Source organism: Carica papaya, chromosome 3 (assembly GCF_054855325.1).
Source record: "Carica papaya isolate Zhongbai chromosome 3, ASM5485532v1, whole genome shotgun sequence".
In the NCBI taxonomy this organism is placed as follows: domain Eukaryota; kingdom Viridiplantae; phylum Streptophyta; class Magnoliopsida; order Brassicales; family Caricaceae; genus Carica; species Carica papaya.
In genome coordinates, this window is record NC_142311.1 from 32954562 (window position 1) to 32974012 (window position 19451).

Consider the following 19451-nt stretch of genomic DNA (forward strand, 5'->3'; position numbering starts at 1 on the left):
AATTCAAATTTAATCATATTGCTATTAGAGATTAATACAATACTAATGCTATTGCACTAAAATGCAAAGCCACAGGATCATTGTTAAAATAGAGAGAATATTAGTGAAATTTTAAAATAATATAATTAGATTTATATATATGAGAGAAGTATAATCACTTAATTGTAATTAATAGTAAATGAGTGTAAATTATATTTTTATTTTTAATTTATTTAAAATTAAATTAAATTAAAATTTAAATATAATAAAATAGATATTAATATTGCGCGAATAAAAGTCTGACACTTAAACGGTTAGGATCAACGAGATTATGAATAACTATCGCGCTAAACTACGGTTAAAATCAACGAGATTATGAATGGTGCGAAGTAAGTTTCACTCGTAATTAACAATGTATTACCATTGATATTCTGAAAATTGAAGGAATTTTAGCATATTTTTGACGACTTTAATTACCAGTGGGAGAAGAACTTGAGTTTAGTTTATGATTTATTTTTATTATAAATATATATGTATATATATATTTTTTTTCAAGAAAGTGTCAATTCAAAACCTCAAGGGAATAAAACCTACTTCAGCTCTTGTACTATTTTTCCTCTTGAACGGCGGGAAACTGATGATTTTGGGGGAACCTCCCTCCAAAGGATCCAGTTTTCTCCCATTTGGAATTATAAACCCTAAAAGTTCTATTTTACGGATTCTCCTTGAAATCTCTCATTCGTACACAGACCAGGGTAATTTAGAATCAATCCAATGGCGTTTCTGAGAAAGCAACACCACGAACCGCCAGAAGAAGACGTCGACGTCGATAATCACGCAGATACTCCGATACGGTACGTGTCTCTGGACCGCGTCTACTCATCTGCTTCTCTCTGTGGCGGTGCCACTGGATCCTCTAGCGTCATGTCGAAGAAAGTCAAAGCCCGCAAGCTCATCGACAGTCACCTGGACGCCTCTGATGATCCTAAGCCACCGCACACGACTCCAGACAACAAACCGGAAATCGTACGCGTTTACTATCGACGGAAGAAACGACCGCGGTTGTCATTCTTCGATGCGGCGCTTGCGCGCTGTTCGTCCTCCACCGTGGAGGAGGTGGATGTCGAGACCGAAATTCTTGAACTGGAAGACTGTAATGAGACTGCGGAGGCGGAGGAAGGAGCGAACAGTGATTTGAAGAGGAAGAAGGGGAAGAGGCAAAGAGTTGGGAGCAGTGAGTTGGTGAAATTGGGAGTTGATTCCAGCGCTTTGCGTGGTCTGGATGGGCCGCGATTGAGGGATTATCGAAATAATCATAGGAATGTTTTGACGCCGGAGAGAAATAGTGGCCATTCATTGCTGACCGGCGATAAGTGTCTTTCGGCTTCTTCTGATTCTAGGAAGTGGGTCCGGTGAGTGGAGTATCTTTCTCCGCTCTTTTAGTTTCTAAAATTCACTTCTAATTATGATATAATGTGGGTGAACCCAAACCTAGAGCTTTGGTTCTTCCTTGCATAACGTTTGATTCACCAAATGCAATTCTTAAAGTGTGTTTTTTTTTTTTTTGGCTAGGAAACAAAAAAACAATTAGCTATTATCGCCTTACTTTAATGTGCAGACTGCAGTATAGTAGTTTTTTTTTTTTTTTTGGTGTTTTCATCACCAAATTTGTAGTCGACAGTCTGTGGCTCAATTTGCAAAATGTGTGCCTGAGCAGGTTGAGTTTTGATGGTGTTGATCCAGCAACGTTCATTGGCCTACAATGCAAGGCAAGCATTCACTTGATCAGAAGCGTTCTTTGCTTGCATATTTATTTCGTGAAACTAAACATAATTTAGTACAGGTTTTTTGGCCGTTGGATGCTGATTGGTATGCTGGACGTGTTCTTGGGTACAATTCAGAGACCAATCGACATCATGTGTGGATCTCCCATCTTTCTCATTTCATTTTTTTGTTATCTTCTCCTAACCTCATGATTTGGATAGTTTAAAGATTCTGTAGGAAAAAATTGTTTGAACCTTGCATTTCTACAGCCTTTTGCTTACATGAGTGACACAAATGCAGATTGAATATGTGGATGGAGATAAAGAAGATTTGATTATTCCAAATGAAAAAGTTAAATTTCACCTTTCTCGGGCAGAAATGGAGCGGTTGAACCTGAAATTTAGTGTTAACAGTGCAGACACTGATGGCAATGATTATAACGAAATGGTTGTCTTGGCTGCTAGTTTAGATGACTGCCAAGAATTTGAAGCTGGAGACATTATATGGGCAAAACTAACTGGTATGCAACATCCACTGGGCACATGTATTCTTATGTCTATTATTTTTTCTTATGTCCATTCACATGGCTTGCCTGGCACTTCATTTGGTTAGTCAAACATGTAGTTCTGCTTCAATGTAATAAAAAACTGCCATGTCAGTTAGGAGTTCTGTTAGCAGGCTTGTTTCATGATCATTCTGGTTAAAGTATTCTCTCATGGTTGATGAGAATCATTGTCTGTGGTCATATGTAAGCAAAAAATTCTCTCTTTTTATTGGAGGGAAAAATGGAGGCGGCAAGGGAGGGCTGCCACGTACATGAAAAGAGAAAACAAATATTATACAATAAAATTGGATAAAATATCAATTGTATCCCCAAGATCTTCTCTTTTTAAGGATTGAATGACCTTTAAACGAACTATATAAGGCATGAAAAAGTTTAGTCAAGGGAAGGATAATAGATGGGATAAGAAAACATCTGTCAACCCAAAATTTGGGCAAGGTTCTCCACTTGTATCCCTCCACTGCTGGGAATCAATTTAGATTTGGCCACCCTAAACTGCGTAGAAACACAATAAGAGGGACTTGATATGGAAAGAAGACTTGCTTGACTTAAAAGATAGGAGAGATGGGAAAATTTTGCTCATTATTTCTCTCCCCTAGAAAGACCCTAAAAAAATTGTCCTTCGAGCTCCTATAATCATCCTATTAAAACTTCTATAACAAGAATAAACCAGAAAGGGCAGAGAGTGTCTCCTTAAACAAGGTTGTTTCTTGCTTTTAAAAGCTTGAAGCACCTCCATTAATTAGACAAGACGAGAAGTTGTGGAGTACACCATTCAATCCATTTGCACTAACTTCACCATAGCCCACACTTTTGAAGAAATAGACAAAGACATTCTAGGCAACATGGTAATAGGCCTTCTCAAGATCAAATTTACATTGGAAGCTTGCCTCTTCCCTACTCTTTATTGCACCAACTATTCATTTTCTATAGTTGAAAGGAAATTCTTAGACTCATATGATTGATCTTGAAGTGCATCTGACTTTTATGTCACTTGTATATTGCAAGCTTTGACATGTCTTGGCAAGCTGGGATAGGTCTTATTGTCTTTTGCTGACCCTTGTTCTTGAATTGTTAGTTGCATTTGCGTATGGTAGGTTTTTTCTTTTTTGTTGCAAAAGCATATACCTGTCCAATTGCAAAAGATTTGTTTTATGCTGAAGTGGTTAGTGATTATGCTACATTATGGAACACTAATTTTGAGTTCAGAAAAAATGGAAATGGTTCGCATAGCGTATGAATGCATAATGTTTGTGATGAACAAATGGTGCACAAAAAGAATGGTGTCTTCTTATTGCCAACGTTTCACCTTGTTATGCCAGTAATTTTACTTATTGCTGCTTGTCTTCTAGTAGAAACATGTTTTTTGACAGTGTGAAGGCTTGAAGAGCTGATATTATTGTTATATCTCCTTGAAAAGATTTCTTCCGATAGTACAACTTATTCTTTCTGTTGTTCTAGTGCAGGTCATGCTATGTGGCCTGCGATTATAGTTGATGAATCTCTTGTTGGTGACCGTAAAGGTTTACACAAAGTACCAGGAGGGAAATCAATTCCTGTGCAATTTTTTGGCACCCATGATTTTGCCAGGTTTGCAAGATCTGAAGATTGATGTCTCCTATTCATTAACAACTATCAGGAATCAGTAAATTCTATCTTGACATTACTATTTTGTGACTGTTTAGAATAAAAGTGAAACAAGTTATCTCATTTCTCAAAGGACTTCTTTCTTCCTACCACCTGAAGTGCAAGCAACCTCGTTTCGCTCGAAGCTTGGAGGAAGCAAAAATGTAAACTCAGTAGTTTTTTTCTGCCCCATTGATACTTTCCTTAATTTAACTTTTATGCAGAGATTTGTTTACTTAAATGTATCATGAACATAACTGAAGGAACCAGCCATTTGAGATGCTCCTATTTATTTGTGGCATAACTTGATTATTTGGTTTTAAGCAGGTATCTTAGTGAACAGAAGCTTCCAGCTAGAATGCTTCGCCTGCGGAATGGCAATACTGCTGATAATTGTGCAAGTACAAGTAGTGAGGATGAAGCAAGTTCAGATTCAGGTGAAGACTGCATAGTAGATGGAGCTTTTCAGAGGACAGCTGGAGGTCTTGGGACCTCTCCATATGTAATGGGGGATTTACGAATATTAAACCTTGGTAAGTTTCTGAGGAGTGTTAAATTGCTTCTACCTCATGATTTATGGTATTTTAAATGTGTTTTCCTATTTTAACTGGGACTTAAAAGCAGTAATGATTATTTATAGGAATTTACTCTCTTTTGCAGGGAAGGTTGTTAAGGATTCAGAGTTTTTCCAGAATGATAAGTTTATCTGGCCTGAAGGATATACAGCCATGAGGAAGTTTACTTCACTAAAAGGTCCAAATTCATGGATCCATCTTCTTTTTTCTCCACCTATTTTCACCCTTGTCATAATTTCATTTTCTGCTTTCCTTGATTTTCATGATATTATTTGCATTCAGAGACATGAATAATTATTGGTTCCAATTTTTGGAGGTTGCAGATCCAAATGATTGTGCCTTATATAAGATGGAAGTATTAAGGGATGCTGATTTAAAGATTCGACCTCTTTTTAAAGTGACAGCAGATAATGGAGAACAGGTTAGTCATGTATCTGATGATGTCTGTGCTTTTATGACCTAATTGTTCTTTCTCTCTGTACCCGAAGAGCTTCGCTCTAGTGGCAGGATACCTTTTCTGGGTTCTTGTATGGCTCACGTTCAAGCACTACAAAGTCCTTTAACGACTAACTAAAAAAATTGTCCTCTTTCTCTATGCTTGTGTGCATGTATAGTGTTTCTAGTAATACACTCCCATAACCTATGCATTTGTGGGACATCTTGTTATCAAGAGATGGATCGACTGCTAATTTCCTAGTGGCATATTTCTCACAGTTCAAAGGATCATCGCCATCTGCATGCTGGAATAAAGTATATAGAAAGTTAAGGAAAATGAAAAATATTGATGGTTCTGGTTCTGGAGAAAGGATCTATATATCTGGTTTGGACATGTTTGGTTTCTCCAATCCTGAAGTTGTCAAATTAATAGAGGTAAATATAACAAATTTAATATTTTTTTTTGCCTGCCTTAAGCAGTAATCTTTATTTTACTTGCACAGGTCCCACCAATTTCTTCTCTATCTTGAAAAATGTTAACACCTTCCAAGCACATGTGTTGATACATAATAATGCAAATTTTTGCTTTCCATTTGAATTGTGGTTGTCAGCCTATGATGAGTTCTACTGAACTGACAGGGGCTATCAAAATCAAGATTTCATTCAAAATTTTCAGTGTCCAAATATCGTCCTGGAAGGTATGAAGATCTGCATGTTGGTTATAGACCAGTTCGTGTCAACTGGAGGGACCTTGATAAGTGCAATGTTTGTCACATGGATGAGGTAATTCCACTTTTTCTATCTTGCATCTTTAACACTAAAAAGGTGTTTTGGTTTGTTGAAAAAATCATGCTTAAACCACCACTTTACGTAAAACATTTAGATGTTGATTTAAAAATAACCAATTACATAAATTGATAAAGATGTATACCGTAAAAAGGTAAGTCTTATGGTACTTTTTAAAAATAAATATATTAGGGTAACTAGATAACTAAACATGTCAAAGAAATAAGCATTTTCTAGTACGGAGAAAGTTAAGTGGGAAGTGCTTACTTCTTTTCCTATTTTAAGTTGTTTATTGCTACTTGCTAAGCACCCTATTTATTAAATTAGTAAGGGTTGGTTTAGCCTATGCTCATAGCGTGAGTTTTAAGATCGACATAAAAATTACTCTAGGTAAAAGTAGCTTTACTGTGAAAGCAATATAATATTAGGTGAAATTTGTTGTAAAAAGTGATGTTAATATAAAATATAATATAATTTTTGATTAATTATGTTATGAAATGAGTAATAAGTGTTGAAATGATAAAAAATAATGTAAAAAATTAATTATTACAATCTTTAAGTAATATTAGTCTTTTTCTTAAGAATCTTTGAACAATTTAAAATATTTTAGAAATATTTATTTTAATTTAATTGTTATATCGATTTTATTCAGTAAAATTATTAATTTAAAACCATTAGTCATTAATATTTAAACAGAATTTATTTGAATAATTTCTAGTAGCTATAGAATAATTTATAATGAATTATTATTATATTTTTATCTTATTATTTCAAAAAAAATTATTATGTTTTTATTTTAAAATAGTAAATTAATAAATTAGTGAAATGTAAAGGTAATAAATATGATATTAAGAATACAACACAAAGTATCTAAATAGGAACTAAGCATAGAAATTTTAAGAAGTGCTTAAGCTTAAAAGCACCTAATAGTTTGGCTGAAACCCTTTGATTAATATCTTCTGTGTACAGGAAATGTTCATCTCCTTTGAGAGTTTCCATGTCTTTGGAAATCTTGATTTTGCAAGAATTCTTATTCTCTCGTGACCCATCTCAAGTTTCGCAAGTTTTAATTACTAGGAAAGCAAGTTCTAATGTTGATATTTTTTCTATTTCTGTGTTTTAGAACTCGAGGTTGTGTTTTTATCAAGTGAGATAGAAGGTTACAGATTTAAGAAGATCCTAAAGTGGATATGTTTTGATACTAAGATATATTTATATAATTATGTTACTTATGTGTTATTGAGGTACTTGTTTAGCTTATTTAGAAACTAGTATCTGTAGGTTTCTTAATGTACACGTTTGCTATTTGCTATTTAGTTAGGATCTTTATCTAATTATCTCCATTTTAGGCTACTCTAATTAATTATTTTATCTTCCAACTTATTAGAATTCCTAGATAAATTTAAGATTCCTATTTTGATTGTAATGTGGTGCTTATAAATAGATTACCCTAGTGCTGTTATATGGTTGGGTATTCATATGCTTGTTATAATACAAATATTTGAGCTAGTGATTTGATTATGAGAACTCAAATCTCCGATTCTTGCTTCTTGAATACATTTTCTCTAAACATTGTGCTTAAGTTCTTTTTATCTTACATCATAAATGCTTTGGTTGAGTTTGTTCGTTTTTGCTCATATTTCAAGAAAAAAAGCCCTTTGACTAATGGTTTGGCCGTGTGGGCAATATTCATCTCGTAGAGTTTCTATATCTTCTTTAGTTGCAAAAAATGAAAAAGAAAGAGGAGGAAGAGAGTTCATTTTCTTCGGTCTTTTCATGTTATGATTTTTTATTTGGACATGAAAATGATTGATGTTGAATTATTACATTACTGATCATATATATTCGAACTCAGTGCTTAACAGTGGTGCTAAGCGCCTAATAACCAAAGCCGAATGCTTTGGTCGCATTTTTCTCATGTTTTGCTCATATTTTAAAACTCTTTGACTAGTCTCTTGAGCATGTGAACAATATTCATCTCTTTGGTCTTTTAATGTTTGATATTATGTTTCTAAATAAAAAATAATTGACATTGTAGTATTACACATTATTAAACATATAGATTTGAATAAATTGCTTAAAAATGATGATTAGCATAGAAAAATGAATATGTATTTTATTGAATATTATAGTTCTATATGTACGAGTTAATAGGAGCAATGCAAGGAAATGCAATTAATAACAAGGAAACAAGTATATTACTAATATGCCATTTACTCTACCTAAACACGGTTTAACTTAATAAATGTTTCTCAACACTCTTAAGCTGGTGAATAAATATTATCAATTCCCAGTTTTGCAATAATTATCTAAAATCAGAGATTACTCAATCTTTTAGTCAACATATCAACAAGTTGCAAAGTGGTGGACATGTATGGAGTTTATATTAGCCCACTATCCAACATTTTTTTGGTGAAGTGTCTTTGTTTGTCTACTTCAATGTCGTTCGTTCTGTTCTGTTTTACTGGATTGTTAGCGGCATTAATTGCTAACTTATAGGTCTATCCCATTCAATCTTTAGGTCTTTTAAAAAATCAAATTCAACCATAAAAAGCTCATAAACTCCTCAAGCCATTGCTCTCAACACTAATTCTGTATTAGATTGGGTTACCACATTCTACTTTTTACTTCTCTAAATCATTAGATTCCCTCTAAGAAATGTACAATATCTAGAAGTCGATCTTTTGTGAACTAGTGGTCTTGCATAATCTGCATCAGTGTATGTCTCAAGAAGTAGCACGTTGTTTCCTTAAACATAATTTCCTTCCTTGGTGTACCGTTCAAGTAGTGGAGTATCTTGTAGACAGTTTGCAGGTGGACTTCTTTTGGCTTGTGCATAAACGGGCTTACTACACTTAGTACATTTGTAATATCTAACTTGGTATGTAATAAGTATGCCAATTTCACACAAGTTTCTGGTACATTTCCTTGCCCACGTTTATGTCTTCTTTTACTATTCCCAGTTTATGATTTGGATCAATTGGTGTGCTAGTAGGTTTGCATGCTAGCTTGTTTCTTTCAAAAGGCGTGTGACATATTTTTCGTGTAGGATGAATATTTCTAAGTTCGAGTAGGCCACCTCTATTTTGGGAAAACATTTTAACTTCTCCAATTTTTTTTTTCTTCAACTCTAGCCAAACATTGCTTGCAGACCACATTTTCTTCTTTGTTATTTCATGTAACAATTATATTATATACTTGTACCAGGAGGCTGTGACTCCCTTTGGCTCTGAGCATTTAATGAACACAGTGTTTGACTCTGCCTGTATCTTATAGATAACATTACTTTTGCAAGTCTTTCAAACCATGCTCTGGGGGATTGCTTAAACTTGTACACTATCTTTTAGTTTATTCATTGTTTGTTTCTACTTTCTTGGAAAACTGGGAGGAATTTTCATGTAAATTTCTTCTTTTAATTTCCCATGCAGGAAAACGTTCTTTACATGAAATTGTTGCAGTTGCTAAGTGAAATTAGCAGCAAAATACAATATGACATGTATCGTATTCATTTTTGCAACACGTACAAATGTCTCTTGGTAGTCAATCTCGTAGGGGTATAACCTTTTGGCCACCAGTCTTGTGTTATATCTTTCAGTAGTTCCATCAAGTTTGTATTTGATAGTGAGTATCTACTTGTAATCTAACGGTGTCTTCCCCTTAGGTAATTACACTACTTCCACATTTGATTCTTTTTTTATGCTTCCAATTTAATATTTATATCATTCTTCCATTCCTCTGGTTAAAGCCTTAGATAGTGTGGTGGGAATAGATACTCTATTCATCATGAAAAATCTTGTGAGCTTGGGAGCATTTTTCAAGAGATACAGAGTTTGAGATTGGATGGAGTGAATGCTTAGTGCATTTGCTTGTCCTCATTCTGAATGTAATATTTATGTTAATATAGGAAAAAGGAGAGTTCTTAGAGCTTACTCATTTCAAGCACTTGACTCAGACACTTGAACTTGTTTTGGATTTTAGTCCAAGTTCTTTGTTTTTTAGTACACCTGGGAAATTGTGGGTCTGGTCTGGTTTGAGGTTCAAGCTTATTTTCTGGAGTTATGGGGTCAAATTCACGTTGTGGGCATTGGTTTTCTGTGTTATTTTAAAAGGTATAGTTTTGCAAGGTAGAGAAGATAAAAAAAGATTGATCCTCCTCATCATTGAGTGTACTAGTCTTCCTCAAAAGATAAGGCTTACTAAAACCTAATGGCTTTAAGGTCAAGTTTTCCTCTTTGTGACTGATGTACGTGAACATAGGCAACATGCCTGAAGACCTAAGGGATAATTTTATTGGAGACTTGTACTTTAGGGAAAAAAAGTAGCAAGAACTTCCATATGATTGCAAAATTCTAGTACCTGAGATAGTGACTGGTTTATAAAGTAGGTGGTAGTTAACACAACTTCGTCCCTATAATGTTTAGGTACATGGTTTTGACACAAAAATGCACGTGGCTGTTTGTTTGTTCAGCTATTCCATTTCGTTGTGGAGTGTAGACACAAGAAGATTCATTAACAATTCATTCTTTTTGAAAGAAGGATGACGGAGTTTGGTTAGAGTGGTCTTTGGCATTACTGATTCAGAAGTATTTAATTTTTACCTCGAAACTGTATTTGATCATAGTACAGAGTTAGAGAAGGGTATGAGTAACTTCATCTCTAGATTTCAACAAAAACACTAAGTTATCGAGTACAATTATTAATAAGAGACAAGCTATCAAGCTCTAAAAGTATTAGGAATGTTTGAGGGACCTAAATATCAATATGAATCAAGGCGAAAGGAAACTTTTTTCTTTTCTTCCTAGGAAGAAAAACTAAAAGTCAGTGTTTTGCTAGTTCACATTCATTGCAATGTAATTTTACTATTATTAGAATCGAAAAATAAAGAGGGAAACATAACCTTAAGGGTAGAGAAAGAAGAGTATCATAGTCTTCTATGATATAACCGTAATTTATTTGGTGTATTGATAGAGAGGAAGATACGTGGTATCTGAGGCATATCCTAGAAGTTTAGCTCGTCTCGAGCCTCATCATGCCCAATAATTCTACTTGATGTTTGGTCTTGAAATTCACAATGAGAATGGGAGAAAAAATCACTTTATAATTAAGGTTTTTAGATAATTTAGTTATTGATGTAAGATTTAGGCATAATGTAGACACATGGATTTTGAGAGTGATGTAGATTTTGGGATTGTCATTGACACTCTAACACATTTGTAAATCTTTTGTACATGAGTGGTATCCTTGTTTGATACCTTGTTAATATACTTATTACACTTTTTATTTTTTTAAAAAATAATAATGTACGACACATGGAGTACATAGTAAAGTGAGAGTTGAATTTTATGTTTTCAACTCCTGCTACTAGTCAGTGAACTATTAGCAGTGACGATTTTTTGTTGACGGAAATGGAGCATAGGTATTAAAAAATTTAGAAGTCTTTGTCATATGGTCCCTAGCTCCTAAGTTCACAATCCATGACAGTAAAAGAGGTCTCTTTAAGGCATTTAAACCATGAGAAATAGAAAGCTATACCTGAATGTGTCAAAAGACCTGTACGTTTAGGTTTTTCCAAGCATTCAAGTCGTATCATCAAACATTCAATTTCTATATTAAAATCGCTGAGGTCTAGAGTTTTTACTCTCACTATGGGTGGGCTATATGTCTGTCCTTGAGATTTTTGGAAATTGTTATTGTATCCTCATCTCTATTAGAGGCATTAGGCTTTTCATTCAGCTTTTGAAACTTTTCTTTGGTATGTTGAGGTTTTTTTGCAGAAGATACACTAAAGATTGTCCCTGTTTTCTCTACTGAAGGCTAGGATTTCAGTGAGATTCAACTCTTTTGTCTGCTGGCATGGTTTGGGACTTTTAGAGATTAGGAACAAGTTGTAACTGGAGCAAAGTTCTAGCATAACCACTCTTCTGCTTTTTTTTTGCAGTAACAATAGAGATTACCTCATTCAGTGATCATAATTCTTCTTTTTCCAAGATTTGGATCCTGACTTGATCAAACTTCAGATTGAGACCGGCCATGAATTGGTAGGCACGGTCTTTTTCTATAAACTGCTTTAAGCGAGTTGCATCCTTGCTACAGTTCATAATAAGGCAGTGATCCTGGTTCAATTTCTGCAGCCAATTTTTCAACAAGTTAAGAGTACTCAGTGAGTGACTTTTTTTCTATTTTTTGAACCATGTCTTGACCATTAGGTCTTATATCTGAGTAATATATTTATCTCTAAAATAGGTTTCTTTAACTGCATTCAAACCTCTTTTGCTGTAGAAGAACATAATTGTGTTGTTTATCTCTGATGAAGTAAAATTTCAGTCAAGCTATTGTTATTGAGTTCTCTTTATCCCAAGCACCAAAATTTGGGTCTCATGATTTTGATCCGGTGCCAAAAAGGTGTCCAGTGCCATTGTTTTATGCTGAATTTCCTATGTTGGGATTTGTATAGTGATTTGGGACGTTATTTCTGTAAGGTTTTGAGGGCAACTAAATTCGAATAAGGAATTCATAGGAAGGAGATTACTGGCTGGACAAGATCAGCGACTGGAAGCTGAATAGTTGGTGGCTGCACGCGGGGGAGAAGATCTATGGCTGATAGGCAGGTGCTCAACTGGGCGGTGTAGCTGCAGGGAGCAGTGGCAGACACGCTGGGCTGCCTGCAGATAGAGGCTGAATATGTAGTTGAACAGAGCTGTGCGCAACTGGAGGCGCGTGGAGATAGGGATGAAGGCGGGTTCTTAGCATTGGTGGTCAGCAATGAAGGCCGGTTCCTTAGGGTTCTGTGTTTTATTTCGGTAATGAAGGCCGATTAGAGTTAGTGAAGGAGACTTAGGATTTTTGTCCTCGAGCTCTAATACAATATGGAAGAATGAATGCGTGTGTTTCATTGAATACTAAGTTTATATACAAGTTAATAGGACAATACAACAAAATACAATTAATTACAAATGAAGAGGTATTACTAATATGTCATTTACCCTAGTTAACACACATTTTAACTTATATACACTTCATACCACTTAGAAACACCTATAGTAAGCAAAACCAAACTTTGTGTTGATTTGTCACACTTTTCTGTTCATATTTTAAAAAATTTTGACTTGTCTTGCTGTGTCGACAATGTTCATCTCTTCTCTGGTAGCCAAAAAGGGAAAAAAAATAAAAACTGAAGAACAAAGAGAAAGGGAGACAATTCTCTCTGGTCTTCACATGTTTTGTTTTTTTATTTGGAACGAGAAATGATTATTGTTGGAGGATTTTTGGAATGTATTAGATATACTAACAGATTCGTAAATATTCTGTAAATATGTTTTATTTCAAAAAAAGAAAGAAATAATTGATGTTGTGTTATTTTGGTTCTGCTAATCGGAGTTTTCTTTTCTGTAGGAATATGAGAACAATCTCTTCTTGCAATGTGATAAATGCAGAATGATGGTAAGGGCTTATTTGGTTCTTTTGTTCAATCTTTATTATCTAATTCTTTGCCCATACTTGATGCCATATGGATTGCGCACTACCTGTTGTATAAAGTTTTAAGAATTTACTTCTCTAGTCAGTTAAAACATTTCATTCTGTGTAAAACAGGTCCATGCTAGATGCTATGGGGAATTGGAACCTGTTGATGGTGTGCTGTGGTTATGTAACTTATGTCGCCCAGGGGCCCCTGATACTCCTCCACCATGCTGTCTTTGTCCCGTGATAGGTACGTTGATGCATGCTATTTTATTTTTGTGCAAGGCCTTGAATTATGCATTTCCAGTAAGTGGTTGAACTTTCTTTAGGAGGTGCTATGAAGCCGACGACTGATGGACGTTGGGCTCATTTGGCTTGTGCCATATGGATACCTGGTGTGTTACAGTATGGCTTACTCATTGGTTTTAGTTATTTTTTTCAATGAATAGAGGTTGACTTGTGTTATTCTTTTTCAGAAACATGCTTATCTGATATCAAGAGGATGGAGCCAATTGATGGACTAAATAGAATTAGTAAGGTACTCTTCCTTTTATGCTGTTGAAGATACTCCTGCTATTGCTGAGACAGTTGTTTGGTTTTAATAATTTCCCCCTGGCCATAGCTTTTTCTTGGTGAGGATTATCCAGTGTAGCATTGCCATTAATACTTGAGAATAGAGAATCAGATAAAGGAATATCATGTGTTTATCTAATGCTAATCCTCTTTTGAACAGGACCGTTGGAAGCTGTTATGTAGCATCTGTGGTGTAGCATATGGAGCTTGTATCCAAGTAAGATCATAAATTGGTTATTAATCAACCATGATGGATTTACCATTATGGTTTCTTTCCTTTTCGGAATCCATTCATTGTTTTGATTTCTAATATTGAGTCAAAATAATAGAAGTCATCCCTAAAATCAGGATGGTATTTTTCGTTGTCAATGTGATATCAGAAGTTTTTCCAAATTTGGGAGAACTATGCTATGCTCTGAAGGGAACAATGATCATTTTTTATGGCTGTAGATCTGAAGTATCTTTCGTTTAATTATATCATACAAAATTATTGGAAGAAGAAGGAAAATCAGGATGATTAAGAAAGAAACAAAAGGCTAATTGGTTTATTTTTGAGAGTAATTCAACTTCTAGTTATATAGAACATGGTTCAACTGAAGACAATAGTTATTTAGCTTATATATGATGTACCAAATGGTTTTATTTGTCCCCTTTCATCTCATATGTTTTCTCTTCCATTCGAATACTTGGGAAATTTGTCTTCCTTTGTGACTTGGTGTAAAAATATATTAAAACTTGGTGTAGAAATTTGAGTTTGAAGATTTCATTTAAAAAAAAATCAAAATAATATAGGGTTATAATACACTTCTACATCAAGTTACAGAGGAAGACCAATGAAGACACTAGTTATATTATTTTGATTTTATAACTAGTGTCTTCATGAAGAGGTGAGTATAACTTTTTTTTTTCTTTTTTTTTTTTTTCTGAGAAGGAAGCTATAAATGTGTGAAGCCTGTGATTATGTCCTTGTGCTCCACCCATTCTGAGCCCAGTTGTGTGCTTGGTTGTAACTATTATGTTCTCTACTTCCAGTTTTTCCTGCGGAATTTAACATCACTACCGGAAGTTGGAACTTCCGGCTGTGAAGATGTTACATTCCAAGACCATCTCTGAGCAATAATAAAGTGATTATACTCATTGTTTACAGTGTTCAAACAATTCTTGTCGGGTGGCATATCATCCACTGTGTGCGCGTGCTGCTGGTCTTTGTGTTGAGGTATTTTGTTATCCTCAGGTGATTCTGGGGATTTTATTGTATACTTTTATTGGCTTGGTGTTATACAGGATGTTTTCCTTAGTGTTGCTGATAGATAATATGGCTCATAAACTCCTTGTATATTTATTCTCTTTTTGGTTGCATAGCTTGAGGATGAGGATAGGCTCCATCTCCTTTCTGTAGATGATGATGAAGAAGATCAGTGCATTCGCTTTCTTTCCTTTTGCAAGAAGCATAGGCAACCGTCTAATGATCGTTCAGCATCTGATGAACGGATTGGGCAGATTGCTCGTCCATGTTCTGATTATGTCCCACCATCTAATCCTTCTGGCTGTGCCCGTACTGGTATGTTGTTAAACATAAAGTACTTTCTACAGTTATATTTATTGTATTTTGGCTACTATAACACTGGAATGACTTATTCTATGATTTTCTGTGTCTCTTTGTAGAAGTTATATAACTCCTGCATACCACCGTCCCACATTTTTCTTTTGTTTTTTTTAAATACCACATTTTTTTTGTTATGTTGCTTCCTTAATCTTATTTTGATGCTTGAGGACCAACATTAGGCACGTCAAAGTGCACATTTATGAGAAAATACATAAATATGCAAGACTTTAAACAATCCTCAAGCAAAGACAATAACAATTACTTGAAACATTAAAAACTAATAAAGTATACAAGTTGGTTCTTTATCTTGAAAATAAAAAAATAAAGCTCCTTAAATAAAAACTAATATCCTTACCTAAAACCAAAATTAAGTTAAGAACTTCTAGATCTAAATCTTTGACCCAAAAATTCAGTCAATTGTATGTCCCAAATCCTCCATTTTAGTAATCTGTAGAATTAATAAGAGAAGAGAAATGGAATATTTCATAACTTAATGAATAGCCAAGAGCCTAAACTAGTTGGACCAAATGTATAAAAAAACATAAAAGTAGATTCACACTATGTTTACAAGAAAGATGAAGATTTTGTGGAATTCCTTTGCAAATCTATGCTTAGATCAATTAGGAGATGATGTACATTATCTCGAGATAACAAAAGAATTGGTAGTTAATATATAATTGAAAGAATGTATTTTAAATTCCATTAATTTTAGTGGAATTTGGAAGACATTGTTCCAATTTTACATGGAATTCCATATGAGGTCATTTTCATTTTTCATTTAAAATAGATTTTCACTAAATTCTTGATGAATTAAGTGTGAATTTACAATGAATTTCACAAATTTTTTAGATTTGTTCCAAACATAGCCTTGTAGATAACAAATGAAATATAACATTGAAGTATTTAAAAGAATTTATTCGAGTAACATTTAATATAAACATATCAAGTTTTTTCTTAGAAGAACATAGTGAGATGGGTGAGGACCCTAGAGTTTTTGTTGCTGGGTCACCCAACAGCAGTCATGAAGACTTTTTTTGCTTTGTTTGTCTCATGAAGACTGCATTGTAAATCTTTTGTAATGTGGTTGCACCCTTTTTTGGTGCTTATAGTAATACATTTTACACTTTTTTATTTTTAGAAAAATATTTTACACTTTTTATTTCCAAAAAAAAAAAAAAAAAGTTGGAGTAGACAGATTCTTGATGCTTCTCTGAGAATACTTCCTTCCAGCCAGTGATTCTCCCAAACTCTAAATCTATCCTCCATACCAACCTTCCACCTAATGCACGCCTGGAACTTTTCTCGACCTGCCTTTATCTTTATCCACACACTCTTGCCATGAGATATTGACCCTATTTTGATGAACCATCCTCTCTCTTCGATACCAAAGTTAGCTGCAATGATCCTTCTCCAATATGCTTCTTCCTCATTCATAAATCTCCACAGCCACTTACCCTACCGCACCTTGTTCTTTCCACCAAAAATTGTAAACCTAGACCACCAAGGGGTAGTGGTTTCTTGAGCTAATTCTATGCTGCCAGATGGTATCTTTTTCTACCTTCCGTATCACCCCCAGGAACCTGCTTTATATAGCTTCTAGTTTCCTAGCCACGCTCACCAGAATAGTCAAAAGAGATAGATAATAAATAGGTAAATCACCCAGTATACTCTTAAGTAGAGTGAGCCTTCCCCCTTTAGAAAGGAGTTCTTGCTTCCACCCTGCAAGTTTATGTTCAAACCTATCCACCATCAGGTCCCACGTCTTTGCATCCTTATAATTTGTGCACAGAGGTCAATCCAAATATCGTATAGGCAAACTGGCTGTTTTGCTACCCAAAGCCCTGGCCAGTTGCTCCGAATCTCTTTCCCTTCCCAAATTCACCATCTCTGATTTAGTAAGGTTGATACCGAGTACTGAGATTGCTTGAAAACCCAACAGGAAACATATGAGATTTAGTATGACTCCCTTATCCGGCTCACAAAAAAGAACATAGCGTCATCAGTAAAGAATAAATGGGTTACCTCCTCGACATGATTCCCCACACCTACTTTTAGGCCTCTGAACAAATTTTTTTGAGACTTGTTTCCCTTTGGCAGGATTAGAGACCACTGCCTCCTTATCCTTGGTTTCTTCATTAAAGGACTCCCTCTTCTTTTGAAGGATCTTGTAGGCATTGTTGATATTTTTGAGAAGCTTGTAATTTGCATTGGATGGCACCTCTTTGGTGCCCTATTAATACAAATTGTGCCATGTTAATACATTTTTTTTCATGCTTTTGTAAATATATCTAAAAATCATCTTCAATACCAGTATTTATTTTCATTATTATCTTTACTATTTTCATGGTTTATTAATTTTTGTACAGCTATTAATTAAGAAGTTGCTATGGTAAGGGGTTTATTAAGCAAAAAGACGGGGGTGGGGGGTGGTACCTTATACAAGGAGGATTATAATTTTTTGTTTTGATCGGTGTATTTAGTAAAAAAAAACTGGTCAAAGGAGTTTTTATTTCACCAGTTAAAGCTCTTAAGAAATAGTTGGTCTTCGAAGCACATATTACGTTGTACTATTCAGGAAACAATGGCCTTGGGAGTTTTATATTTGTTAAATGCTTATTTCAAAAAAGAAATTTTGGGTTAAATGCCCTGTAGCTCTAAGCATTTTTGAGGGTGATCAAGACACTTTTGGGCTTTTTTTCTAACCGATATGTGTGTTAAACACATTTTATTACAAAAATAACCCAATGCAAAATCCTCATATACTGCATATTTTCTTATTATGATTTTAACAATTTTAGTTTACTGTTAAGAATGAAAGTTGTTTCATTATGTAATACTTATTCTTGTCCTTGATAGAACCTTATAATTATTTTGGAAGAAGAGGAAGGAAGGAACCTGAAGCCCTTGCAGCTGCATCCTTGAAGCGTTTGTTTGTTGAGAATCAGCCATATGTGGCTGGTGGATACTGTCAACATGAATACTTGGGCAATACACAACCTAGTAATAGAGTGAAGGGCTCCAAAATTTCTTTTGATCTTCTCGGGCTAAAAGCCTCTTGGCTTGGTGCTCCAGACAACTTTCTTTCTATGGCTGAGAAGTACAAGTACATGAGGGAAACTTTTCGAAAAAGATTAGCATTCGGTAAGCAATTATTTGGTCAATTTACATTCAGCTCAGTGTCTTTGCAACTCCTTCTGCATTTTCCTTGATAAGATTATGCAATTATTTGTTCAAGGGGGTCAGTGAGGGATGAACTATGGGCTTGGGAAGGTTTATCCAAAAAAAAGACAATTTGTAAATCTTATTCCACTTACTATCTTTTGGATTTTATGGAAAAAAAAAATAGTAGGGCTTTGAGGGTAATGAGGGTGAGATGTTTAAGATTAGGGATAGATGGTTTCATTATTTTGGATCCTTGATTTTAGAGCATGACATTTATTGGATGGAGAGTTTTGGGAGAGTCATAAATTTTTTTGTAAATGGGTGGTACCCCTTTGGTACCTTGTGAATGTCATTCTTTATACTATTTAAAAAAAAAAAGTTTCTTTTCACCTCTTTTCCTCTGTAGATTTCATGTTAATAGAGTGTTCCTCATTTTTGGCTTTTTTCTCTCTTTACATTTAAAAGAAATGTGTTAAGATTGTTTTTTATTTGCATCATTATGTGATCTTTTTTGCATGTTAAAATCTTTTACTTTAAGATGGATCTGGAATTATATATGAAGATGTAGGGACAGCTTAGTTTTATCTACCAATTGACAGGAATTTTGAAATTTAGAGTTCTCATCAAAAGTCAAATATCATAATGCAGAAATGTAGGATTATTGAGTAACATTTATTGCAATATTTTTGTCTTTCTTCTCCTTTTCTTCATCATATTATGTTTTGTTTGAGGAGGATGTCTTAGCCTTACCTTTTTGTACTTCTGTCTTTGTAATAAATCTTTTTTTCTTATTAAAAGAAGGTGGCTCTGAAGGTAGTAGAGAATGTCAACTTTTTCTTTTTTGAAATAAAAAATTTGATATGATTCATTTATAAGCACCAAGAGGTGCCGATAACATACAAAAATATTTGCATGTAGTCTAGAA

General features: G+C 34.4%; 1 protein-coding gene across 2 annotated transcripts in view; it reads left to right on the top strand.

Moving 5' to 3' along the window:
• Window positions 1–543: 543 nt before the first annotated feature.
• LOC110815021 (histone H3-lysine(4) N-trimethyltransferase ATX1-like) overlaps window positions 544–19451 on the top strand; it is a 31384-nt gene continuing 12476 nt past the window's right edge. For both annotated transcript variants that reach the window (XR_015818040.1, XM_088216609.1), the window contains exons 1-19: window positions 544–1391; window positions 1697–1748; window positions 1823–1897; window positions 2044–2263; window positions 3772–3895; window positions 3991–4095; window positions 4259–4464; window positions 4592–4684; window positions 4830–4927; window positions 5221–5376; window positions 5581–5724; window positions 13120–13167; window positions 13318–13435; window positions 13515–13580; window positions 13662–13723; window positions 13919–13975; window positions 14906–14974; window positions 15121–15319; window positions 18221–18505. Coding sequence is in view for 1 of the 2 variants with exons in the window: in XM_088216609.1 (XP_088072735.1) it covers window positions 754–1391; window positions 1697–1748; window positions 1823–1897; window positions 2044–2263; window positions 3772–3895; window positions 3991–4095; window positions 4259–4464; window positions 4592–4684; window positions 4830–4927; window positions 5221–5376; window positions 5581–5724; window positions 13120–13167; window positions 13318–13435; window positions 13515–13580; window positions 13662–13723; window positions 13919–13975; window positions 14906–14974; window positions 15121–15319; window positions 18221–18505 (2815 nt within the window). In the remaining variant the exon portion in view is untranslated. The remainder of the gene's footprint in view (window positions 1392–1696; window positions 1749–1822; window positions 1898–2043; window positions 2264–3771; window positions 3896–3990; window positions 4096–4258; window positions 4465–4591; window positions 4685–4829; window positions 4928–5220; window positions 5377–5580; window positions 5725–13119; window positions 13168–13317; window positions 13436–13514; window positions 13581–13661; window positions 13724–13918; window positions 13976–14905; window positions 14975–15120; window positions 15320–18220; window positions 18506–19451) is intronic.